This window comes from Phaethon aethereus, assembly GCF_964289735.1.
Source record: "Phaethon aethereus genome assembly, chromosome: 8".
Classification (NCBI taxonomy): domain Eukaryota; kingdom Metazoa; phylum Chordata; class Aves; order Phaethontiformes; family Phaethontidae; genus Phaethon; species Phaethon aethereus.
This window is the reverse complement of record NC_138584.1, coordinates 4,114,682-4,126,582: the sequence shown is the minus strand read 5'-3', so window position 1 is coordinate 4,126,582 and position 11,901 is coordinate 4,114,682. Positions and strand designations below refer to the sequence as shown.

General features: G+C 50.8%; 1 protein-coding gene across 1 annotated transcript; it reads left to right on the top strand.

The window, feature by feature from the left end:
• Nucleotides 1-3,042: 3,042 nt before the first annotated feature.
• SERPINC1 (serpin family C member 1) lies at nucleotides 3,043-7,477 on the top strand (the record flags this gene model as incomplete). Its single annotated transcript, XM_082003190.1, has 6 exons — nucleotides 3,043-3,417; nucleotides 5,454-5,669; nucleotides 6,022-6,159; nucleotides 6,251-6,644; nucleotides 6,990-7,054; nucleotides 7,304-7,477. 6 exons carry the CDS (start codon nucleotides 3,043-3,045, stop codon nucleotides 7,475-7,477), a joined length of 1,362 nt encoding a protein of 453 aa, XP_081859316.1.
• Nucleotides 7,478-11,901: the final 4,424 nt, after the last annotated feature.

Below are 11,901 nucleotides of genomic sequence, written 5' to 3'. Positions count from 1 at the left end.
GAGCCTAAGTCAGTCTCAAAATGGTTGAGGTACTTAACATCTTCTGGGCTGTTTAGCGTGCTCTGTGGGTGCTGCGGGACGTTCACACTGCCGTCGGTGGCACCAGTAGGTTCAGTAGGGTGGTTGCTGGAGGACGGGTGGTTGCTGGAGGACAAGCTGTGGGTCTGCAAGCCCAGTTAGCCATCCTTTCATGCAGTGATGAGCAACGGTGGGATGGAAAAGGGCTGTGCTGGCTGGAGTGTGGCTGTGTTGCACAGCAGGCATGGGGTGGGGGGTGTTTCTCTACACTTTCCCAGAACCTTCTGATTTTGAGCTGAATCAGCAACTTGTTTCTTGGCTTTCTACACTTCTTGTAAGGGTGAAGCAGAGGAAAAGAGCTCTTCCTAATTTTTACATTCTTCCTTGCCAGTAATGCCTTTCAGGCAGCGATGTTGTGGTAACAATTTTGGGATCCTTCCAAGATGAAAGCAGTTGACATCTGGAATGTGTGGCAGTGCTGCAGGGGGAAAAAGGGAGTGTCAAAGAGCTGTGGAGGGAGGAGGAGTGCTTTTTGGCCAAGCGCTACGGTGAAGAGCTGGCCTAAGAAATAGCGAGGGCTCTTAAGGGCAGCTGTCGCCTCTCAGGGTGGTAGTTTGAGTCTCGCATCTCTGCTCTCGCAGGAAATGCTGCGTACGCAGATTGGGTACGCTGGGGCTGAGCCGGCCTTAGTGGCTGGTGGATTTGATATATGAAGTCCTGTATCTCCTCTAAGTTGATGGAGTCAGGACTTTACTGTGAAGTAGAAGCAGGCAGCATTTCCCATTTACTCAGGGCAGGGTGAAGATGAGGTGCTCTCCCACTCTTGTGCTTTGGGTTTTAAATGAGATCAGCAGCATTTTTTGCGACGGCGGACGCCACGATCTGCCCCCAGCTTGCCAGAAGCAGGCAGCTGCGCTTGTACGGGCCGGTCAGCACACGCCTGTGGCCGTGCCTTTCCCTGGCGGCGAGCGGAGTGACGGGGCAGGGACTGCAGCGAGGTTGTGCTTTCTGGGGTGGGACCGGCCGCAGGCAGGTCAGCGCCGCTGGAGCCGGCGAGAGCGAAGCGTGGGTGAGGGAGGGCTGTTGGCAGGCGGCAGGGGCTCGCTCGGGTCCTGGCCCTCGGGCTGCGGAGCACAGAAGTGTGCCTGGCTTGTTGCTGGCTGATTTTTTTCCTGTAGGAGTGAAAGGTTTGGAAGAGCAGTGTTTCCTGGAGTACTTCCAATGGTCTGAATAGTCTTCCTTTCTCTTGCCCTCCTGCCCTGGGTGGTGTTTTTTGTTTCTGTATTTGGTTGACTTCCCTCCCCTTTTACAATTTTTTTTTTTTCTCTGCCCTTTGTGGTGTTGCATCTATCCTAAACCTTTTGAAAGATTATCTGTTTGTTGTTACCACCAAGAGTGGTGGCCATGGCCTGAGCAAGTATGTCTTGTTTTGTATGTCGTCTTGCAGTACTTGTTGCTATGCTATTAGAATATGCTAGAGAGGGCCCCTTAGGGCTCCATACGGTCTTGGTGCCAAATGAGGTAATCTCTGCTTTTGCTGAGGAACTGGAGCCGAGATGAAGTCATTGCCCAAGAGCCTGGGGAGGGGGTTGTGAAAGAACCCAGAGATCTCCTGCATCCCAGATCGGCCCTTGAGCCACTCCCATTTTTCTCTTCTCAGGTGCTGGCCCACCAGTGCTGGCAGGACCACAGACATGGAGATCACCAGTGCTAAATGCAGTTGATCTGTAATTTAGTTACTCAGGAGGCCGTGCTTGGTAGCTGTGGCAGCGAGTATGTGGCGGCAGGCAGAGACCTTCCTAAGTTAGACATATCTTTGGAAAAAGTCTTCCATGGCGAGTAAGTCCTGGGGTGGGCTGCCAGCCCTTTCCAGTAGTTGCTTACCGAGCTGCTGTGGCTGTGGTCTGTGAGCTTCCTCCCAAGGGGTATGTGAACAAACCCAACAGAGAGTCACGTAAAGGGCATCTCAAACCCCCGGTGCATGGGAAATCTTGTGTGCCACTTCACCAGCCCTAGGATGCCTGATGAGGCCTTGCTGTCAGAGCTGATGAGGTGTGCAGATCCCCTGCTTTAGCAAAAGCAGAAAATATAAATTCTCTGCCTCGCTGGCAGATTGAGAGACCTGGTTTTGCTAGAATGGGGTTAACATTAGCCTACTCTCCTCAGGTACCAGCGACAGCCCGTTTGCATTGAGGTGTTGTTGACTTTGGATGGGAATAGCTGTGATGCACCAGCGATACCATGCACGCTTATAAAATATACTTTTTGGGGATTAAAGATGCTCAATGCATGGAGGGACCAGCTCTCCTGGAGACCTCTTCCTTACCTCTCTTCTCTGCTGTAATGTTTCCTGCATCGGTACCTTAAATAACGTAAAGCTGAGGTGAGCCTGAAAGCACAGTCATTGAAGGGGACAGAGGAGCTCGGGTGAAGGGAGAAAAGAGACCAGGAAAAGGGGAAAGAACCCGTCAAAAACATTTTGTCTAAGGCCAACTGGTCTGTGGAGCTTGGGGTGTACCCTGGTGTTCTCCCCTTGAGGAAGATGGGTAGGATCTCTAGGGAAGCATAAATGCACCCGCACTGCAGGTCGGGGCAGCCGCGTGGCTTCGGTGGCTCTGTGCTGGCTCCTGTCGCAGGCAGGCTTGGGGAAATGGTGCATGGGCAGGGTCCTTTCATAGTAGCCACCTCAGCTGGCCGGTGGGCTCAGAAGTTCAAACCATACGTTTTTGTACAAAATTGTCAGGGCTGAGCCCGTTGCTTAAAAAAGAGGGCACCCAGAGGGCTTGAGGAAAGCAGCGTTTTCAGTGTATTGTTTCTAAAGGCAGTGTGTGCTTGTCCTGCTGGTGGTGTCTGTCCGTCCTCCTGGTTTCGCCTGCAGCTATGGGACAAAAGGATGACTGGAGAGGACCATGGGGCTCCTGCCACTCTGATGTTGGCTGAAGAGGGGCCTGCGGGCTACAGCGGCAGCGTGGGTGTTTTGGGTGGCCGAGTGTGTATAAACTCTCTCTTTCCAGTTCCAGGACAATGCATCTTCTTGTGGTGTGCCTCTTCAGCATCTGGGGTCTGGCTGCCCCTGAGCACTACGTCGTGGAAGACATTTGCACTGCGAAGCCACGCGATATCCCGGTGAATCCCATCTGCATCTATCGCAACCCTGAGAAGAAGCTCCAGGAAGGCGAGGCGCAAGAGCCAGGGAAGGACAAGCTCCCAGAGTCTACTAACCCCCGGGTCTGGGAGCTGTCGAAGGCCAACTCGCGCTTTGCTGTTGTCTTCTACAAGTACCTGGCTGACTCCAAGGACAATGGGGAAAACATCTTCATGTCGCCCCTCAGCATTTCTACAGCCTTTGCCATGACCAAGCTCGGAGCTTGTGGTAGCACCCTCCAGCAGCTCATGGAGGTCGGTGGCATTTCCTCAGCCTTTTCCTGTAGCTGTCACCAGGGTCTGAAAGACAACAAAGGTGATAGTGGCCAACCACTGCTAAAGGGCTCTCTGGGTCAGGATGGCTCCCTGGCTTGGGAAGAACATACCAGGCTGCTTGTCTCTGCATTTGTTTAGATCCCAGCTCCTTCCTCTGACTCCGTTTGGATCCAGCATTCCGGGTGAATTTTGTGGGTTTGAGAGGTTAGGTTTCATCTGGAGGAAAGGAAGGCCGTTTGGGAGATGAGGGAATGGAGTGGGAACAGTTCGTTTCTCACAAGACTGGGCAAGCGCATGTAGCTAAGCCTTTTCTTAGGCAAAAAGCAGGAAAAGCCAAGATAGCAAATTCCATTGGGAGAGGCTCTTTTTCACATTCTCTCTTTCTCCTGGGACAAAAATAAGGAACCCTGCAGTCCACCTGGCTTACAAGTCTCTGCTGTCCTGCAGGAATCAGTTCCTCCTTGAGGGCCTCACTGTAGTACGTGTCAGAGCAGTCTGAGTGCTCAGCCAGGAATAAATAGCTTCTGTTTGCTTGTGTTAGACAGTCTTTCAGCAGCACAGTGAGGGCCTGAGCTTCCCAAGCACGGGAGCCTTTCCTTCTAGCTGTCCCTCCTCTCCTTGCAGATGGGAGACTACAGCCCAGAGGAGCCTTTCTCCCTGCAACAAGGAGGTGTGAATTGAACTGCTCTGCTTGTCCCCGACTGCTGCTGTCCTCACGGATCCTGCCCTTAGAGTAATTAATGTTGGGGTCACTGCCATCACCCATGCAGTCTGGGCAGAGCAGTGAACCACATCTCCAAAATCTTCACTCATGTCCTTCCTCTCTGGGGAGCCCTTTCTGCTGGAAGGGGACCCTTCTCTCACTGAGCGCCCCAGGATGCAGAGCTGCACTCCTAATCCCCCCTTTTCCCTGCGAAAGGGCCAGTAACACCCCCTCTGCCCCATAGGAAATGGTGCCAGAGATCCTGGATGTTCATGTGGAGCAACGTGCTGTGGGATTTTCTGTGCCTTAAAGACCTGAGGTTGGACAGCAGTAGCCAAATCATAACTGTCAGATCAGAAAAAATTCACTGTGCTGTGGCAATCTACCCTCAGAATGATTGCTACGTATTCCTGTTCTCTGCAAAAGTAAATAAGATGTACCTGAATTACTCAACAGCGATGAAAATCGCTCCTGGGAAGGAAAGAGCGGCCTTTGGCATTGTCATAGCGGGGTTTAGCTTGTGAGTCCTCCTGCGACCTGCGCTGACGCGGGAGCTGCTCCCAGGCCCCATCGGTGCGATGCTCATCTCGTGTCAGGCTCTTGCTGGGGTGTGGTAGGGGGGTTGTGAACACTGTGCATCAACTATGTGAATTTTAACAGCAGTAGGGAAAGCCTCGTGGTTCATGTGCCAACTTAGAACCTGTTCCCTGACGGGGGTCAGAGTACACAGAGAAAAACATCTCCGAGACCTTAGTGTGTCTTCTGCACAACCACCTAGAGGTTCTAGCTAAGTCGTGCCCACACTTGAGATAGACAGGTACAAAATGATGCCTCTTCCCCTGACACTTCCCCACAAGGAAAAGTGGGTGGGGAACAGAGGCAGAGCAAGAGGCAGATCCAGGCAGGCGACCTGCCCGTAGCTCGAGGGAAGGAACTTCAGTGAGCCAGAGTGGCTAAGACGTTGGGTCAAAGGCAGTCAGAAGCTGGGGCCAAAGGCAGAGTATGGAGAGCAAGGAAGCCAGGGTTAGGAAGAGGAGCAGGACCTCTGCATGCTGAGCAGCGTTTAATCCTGCATTTTAGACTCCAAAACAGGGTCTCGTTTTGGTGAGGGTGATGTGTTGCTTTTAAGTAGATTTGAGTCACCAATTAAACATGAAGAGTGAAGCTCTGAGGGCCCGCAAATTTCTTTGCTCCATGATTTAGGCTGTTGAGCGGTGGGCAAAGGCTGTATCGCCACTTCCTGCGGGGCCCGGGAGCCGTGGGAGCACAGGAACCTGCTCATGGATTCCTTCTCACTGTTTGGCTCCTCCAGGTCTTTCGATTTGACACCATTTCAGAGAAGACTTCTGATCAGATCCACTTCTTCTTTGCCAAGCTGAACTGTCGGCTTTACAAGAAAGCAAATAAATCCTCTGAGCTCGTATCAGCCAACCGCCTCTTTGGGGAGAAATCTTTGATCTTTAATGAGACTTACCAGAACATCAGTGAAATAGTTTATGGAGCAAAACTCTGGCCCTTGAACTTCAAAGTGAGTTTGAACTGCTCGGGATTTCTCTGTGCTTGGTTCTCTTCCTCCCACCGTCCTTCTGCTTTTGCTGTGTCCCCATCTTTTGCCCACAGGGAGTGCTGTGCTCTGGGCGTGTGGGACATCAGTGAAGGCAAGAGGGAGTAGGAGAGGCAGCTGCTGTCTTGAGCTTGCCTTAACCACAGTCACTTCCCAGCTTCCAATCTCTAAATGCTGCAGCACTATGCTGGGAGCAGCATCCTCCCCGAGCACACACCCTGTTAATCTGTCTCCTGCGGAAGGGATACAAAGAGGTGTTTAAACACCAAGGGTTTTAAAACCCTTGATTTAACCTTTTTTGGGTCTCTCCCTTCAGGAGAAACCAGAACTTTCCAGGAAGATCATTAATGAGTGGGTGGCTAATAAGACAGAGAAACGCATTACAGAAGTGATCCCAGAAAGAGGTATTGATGATCTCACTGTCTTGGTCCTGGTCAACACCATTTATTTTAAGGTATGGCTACCAAAACTGGGGGAGCAGCGCTTTTCCCTGGGGGAAAACACGGTGCTCATGTTTGTCTCTGTCCTCTCCCTCTCCCTTTTAGGGGCACTGGAAATCACAGTTCCCAGATCCAAACACAAAACTGGATTTATTTCATAAAGCTAATGGTGAGACCTGCAAAGTCCCAATTATGTACCAAGAGTCCAAATTCCACCATGTGTCCATCCTCCAGGACAAAGTCCAGGTGCTGGAGCTGCCTTACAAAGGGGACGATATCACGATGGTGCTGGTCCTGCCCAATGCTGGGACGCCCTTGGTGGAGGTGGAGCGAGACCTGACATCAGAGAAGCTGCAGGACTGGATAGACTCCATGAGGGAGGTCTCCCTCTTTGTCTACCTCCCTCGCTTCCGTGTCGAGGACAGCTTCAGTGTGAAGGAAAAGCTGAGAAAAATGGGGCTGGAAGATCTCTTCAGTCCAGAAAATGCCAGGCTCCCAGGTCGGATGTGGAGACAGGGTGGTGCAGGGTGGAGGTCGGGGGGGAACCCTTCCTCCAGAGGCGCCAGGGCAGTACGTCCAGCAGCATGTGAGGAACAAGAACATGAAAATATTTAGATGTTGCTGCAGTCAACGATGGACTCTGCACTCAGTCCCATCATGGACACACGGCCCTGCTCTGCACTGAGGGTGTAGAAGTTAAGCAGTCAATTGCATCTGGAGGAGGATATTCTTGTCTTAGTGCAGATGTGCCTTCTGCTTGAACACAGACCGTGAAGGAGCTCTCTTGAGCTGTTGTCTAAAAACATAGTTTTAACTTTCTCCGTTTTGTTATTCTGGGTTTTAGGTATCATTGCGGAGGGCCGTACAGACCTGTACGTATCCGAGGCTTTCCACAAGGCCTTCCTTGAGGTAAGCCTTGTTTTGTCCCAGGAGGTGTTTTCCTCTCTTTTTTAAAAACCGTGAAGCATAAACAGAAAAAAAAAAATAGCTCTGAATGCATGGTGTTGACTTCCTCAGCAATCTGGGGCTTTAGGAGGAAGTGGGGGCTTTAGGGGGAAGTGGGAGCTTGGCACTCGCCTCCCGCAGGGAAGGAGGTCGAGCCCTCTACACGCTGCATAATGCCCGTCTTTTAATCCCATCTCCTCTTTTGGTTGGCAGGTGAATGAAGAAGGCAGTGAGGCATCAGCTGCTACAGCTGTCACCGTCTCCGGCCGTTCCTTCCCCATGAACAGAATAATCTTCAACGCCAACAGGCCCTTCCTGCTTTTCATCCGGGAAGCCGCCCTCAACACCATTATCTTCATGGGCAGAATAGCTGATCCTTGCTCCTAAAGAGGCTGCCAGGGCCTCGCTTCTCCCTCCTCTGCTTCTGGAGAAGGGGCAGGAGGGTATTGCCACAAAGCCTGGGCTGCTCCTGGGGTGGTTGGTCTTACTGTTTGGCGGGGAGGGACTGTATCCAGCTGGGCTGCTGTGTCAGGTGAGGGGGCTCAGAGGGCACCTTACCTGCTCCAGCCTTCATTCAAAGGGAAGCTGAATTTTTCCAGCACCAGCATTTCTGTGGCACCTAAACATTGGTCCAGCGTTGCTGTCAGTCTTACATCCAACCCTCCTCCCTTTCAGTCCTCAAACTGTAACTCTGATCCCCTGGTACATTAAAAACCTATAGATCTGTATGTAACAACCTGATCTCTGAATGGACAGTTTTCACTAAGGCGTTTCCTAGACTTATTCAAACTTTCCTTTTTCAACAAATGCCCCAGTCCCAGCAGAGCAGCCCCGTACTGGAGCGGTTGGTGGAACAGCAGCAGCCAAATGGCATGTTGCTGGCTGGGCCAAGAAACTTCTTTACGCAGCTCTGCGTGGAACAGCTGGTAGGTGTCAGAGCTGCCAAGCGCCGGAGCCCTACCAGCGTGTCTGACGTGTCCAAGCGCCGAGCGGTCACTAGTGAAAGCCTCGCGTAGCCAAGGTTGTGAATCTGTCATCTTGAGTAGCAAGCTTTAAACTAGCTCCTTGCTAAAGGTTACCGGAGCCGGGGTGTCAGTGAACCACGACAATGCCCAGGTAAGGTAACCGATATCCGTAATGCTGTTAAAAATCTGTTAATTCACCTGCAAGTTTACTCCTAGAGCTTGAGGGGTCCTGGCCTGCTGCTATGCCAGGTCTGTCATCTGACCTCTGGCCCACGCAAGGTGGCCATACTGCTGTAGGACCTCTGACAGGGTTGTCTTCAAGATACCAAAGCAAATGCGGGGAGCTTTCCTCCAAGATTTCTGCATTTGGGGCAGCTGTTCAAACAAAAAGGGCAGGGAGTCCTGTCCTGTCAGGTGCCCGTTGCAGACAGCTGCTGAAACAACCATAGCTGTCACTCCCCTGCGTGCAGCGTGCTCCGGATTTTGTAGAAGCAGTGAAAGATTTGCCTTTATAAACCTTCCTCTCAGCAGGAATCGCCGCAGCAAGCCAAGCAATGAGGGAGTTAACTTAGATGTGCTGATCTGTGGAAGGGCTGGTATGACACGACGTTTGGTGCATCTCTGTGGATGTCTGGGAACGTCGCTGTAGTTCTGGAAGGTTCTGTAGCCCCCTCTCCTGTTCTCCAGGAGGAAGCTGTGTTTGCCGCCAGCGGTGTGTGGTTTGGACACAGTGTCACCTCCTCTGTTGTATCACGGGGCTGTGGCAATCGGTCCCCTACACACACACGTGAGACCTGTGAAGCACTTAACCTTTTTGTGCTGACATGCTTGCCTAGAGCAACACCTCCGAAAGCAGCTGTGTGGGGTCCTGGAAAAAAAGGGGGAGCATTTTGGATATCACTAAGGGTTCAGAAAACAACTCTTCCTCTCCCTGCCCTACTCAGGCCCTCGCAAGCTCTGTCTTTCCTTGCTGGATCCTATCTTCTGCTTGCTACCTCACTGCGCAGCCCCAGGAAGGCACATCTCCTCCGGCACCCTCTGCCTTTGCGCTCGTGCCCTGGGCTACGGAGGCTGGTGGAAGAGCAGGGCGGAGGCGAGGCCTGGGGCTCCCTAGCACGGCACCGCACCGAAGTGCTGCTCCACCCGCCATCCGCGGCCGCGAGAGCCCTCTTGCCGCAACAGGAACCGGGCGCTTGGCCGGCAGCGAGAGCACGGAGCTTTCTCCACCCCGCGAGACCAAAAAGGGCTCAGCCTGCAGAAGTGATGAGACAAAGAGCATTAAAAAGGACAGGAGTCATCTAAGATGCCAGGAGGAGCAGCCTGGCAGAGCCCAGCTGCTCCCGCGTCGCTGAGCTTAGGGCAGGACGGAGCTGCGGAAAGCAGGGACCAGGCTCTTGCACCACGGCTGATTCGAGGTGGGCAGCAAAGAGAAAATCGGGGCCAGATCAGACCAGTCAGCTACAAGACACAGACGAGGATCTGAGTATTAAACCATTTAATTCTCAAACCACTCACATGCATAATGTTCTTTTACACAGTGTTAAAAGAAAGAAGAAAATGCGATTTGTTTTTTTAATACAAACAGAATTTCAAGTATACGTTTATAGAATTTTCAAAGATTCCTACCCAAGTTGCTATAAGTTTTTTCATTCACATTGTTCTTAAAGCTGTCCAACGAGAGCGCTTTTTGCTAAACTGCTTTCAATGCAATTGTACAGTCCCCTCTACCTTGGTTTTTTTTTTTCTCCCCTTCCCCCAATGCCGGTTCCCTTACCACCCTCGCCTGTCCCGCTTCCAGCAGCACCGGCCATCCCTGTATGCCATCGGCCACTGGAAGAGGAAAAGGAGAGCGATAGTGGAGGACCAGCTTGGGCACAGCTTGTAAAATCATTTAAGAACAGTCGGCTATCCACAAGTTACACACAGCAGGCTCATGCTTCAACCTACTGCAGACTAGTGTGAACACTGACTTCTTTTTTTTTTTCCTTAAAATAAGAATTGCAACCAAAAATAAAATTAACAATAATAATAAAAAGAGAATAATTAGTACAGCAGGAAATTTCTTAACTGTGAAAGTAAGTCTTGAGTATTAGGACACCTGTCCTAAAAAGTGTAATTTGTAGGTCAACGGTTGAAGGTGACAGCACAATTTTTCTTACAAATGGTTACTCTGCAAACCAGCTCAGAGCAGAATCAATGTGGGACAGACAAACTTGAATTAAAGAAAAAAAAAAAAAAGAAATATTAAAATACTGAACTGCCTAGGGCTCCATATCCACATTATGGAAAAACCCCCACAACCCCAGTAACAACTTCATCTGGGCTTTGCTCGTTCAACTTGGCTCAGCCCTGTGCATGCGGGTGGGCCATCTGCTGTGTCGTAACTGGGTGTAAGTCCTGACCTATTACAAACAGGGTTTAAATATTCTTTACAGGCAAGGGTGGGTTTTTCTTGACCGATTACAAAAGTATTCTAACAGGCCGACGCGCGCCGGTCCCGTTAGTGCTACAGCACGGCTGAGCGGCAACCAGGTTCGCGGTTGCGGTGGGAAGTCCTGTCTGTCGTGTCGGCAGGGGCAGCGCCAGGCCGGGAGGGCTGTGGGAGCGGGAGGTAGAGCTGCGGTAGTTTTCGGGCTGCCGATGGCAGCCGAGGGTCTGGCAACGTGGCTCCCTCCTGGGCTCTGGCTGACAAGAAGCTGCCTACCTGTACAGCTGTGTCAAAAGCCAGCAACAGCCATACTCGTCTTAGGATTTAAAGTGCATTTCTTCAGTAAAGGGTGGGGTTTTTTCTTTTTTTTTTTCTTTTTATTTTTTTTTTAAGAGGAACCTACTTAAAGTGCTGTTCTAGTTTGGAAAGGGACTCTGTTTTAGAAAAAAAAAATGGCACCTTTTCACATGAGAGATCTGCTCTCTGTATGTGTTTGTATATATAGAGAGATATATATATAAATTTGCAGAGTCAGATCTGCTGACTAATGACCAACATATAAAAATGTTTTGTTTTTTATTGTATTTTATTGCTTTTTTTTTTTTACTGCTGCCTGCTCCCTTGGAGGCAGGAGGGAGATGGATTCTCCTCTTACCTTCCACACCGTTAACTAAATTCCCAGTGCAGGAAGCAGAGCCCGCAGCCTCGCAGCTCTGGCAGCAGCCTTTGGCCCGCGGGACAGTTCACTATTACGCAGAATACGTGAAGTTAACAAATCCACCCTGATCTGTCGCGGCCCCAGAGCGAACCTGCAAGGGTCAGAGCGAGAAACCGGCAGCGAGGAGGGACGATGGACCCCGCAAGGCTTCCCCCTGCTCCTGCCAGATGCCATTTTCATAGAGTCACTTTACAGAGCAGACCTGCATTTCTGAAACACAGAGGTAAGGAAAACAAATCTGTTTTAAGCAAAAGCTTTGCTGATAGAGTGTGTAGTGTGGTAACCTCAGCACTCCAAGAGAGAGAGGTAGTTACTGTCCTGTGAATCTTCTGCTGCTTAACGCAACTCCATTTCTGGAGTGATTGCTCACAAAAAAAAAAAAAAAAGGAAAGGAAAAAATCCTGTGCTCTTTATTAAAAGTTCTCCCAGTTAAATCTTTCTGTTGAAGACATACTTGACTATTCCCTCTAAGAGGCTTTTATATTTTAGAAATTGATTGTCTGTTTAGTTCATTATGAAATCAAATTTGATTAGCAAATTGCTACGCAAAGCCACTTACACTGGTAACTCTCGTTACAATACTCTTCCACTGCTCCGCAAGGAAGTGCTCAATCATCGGTGTCCCTGTTTGGGGGTTACTGGTCAGCTGAACAGGGCTCTCGGTCACAGCTCGTCTGCTGCAGCGTCACCAGGTGACAGC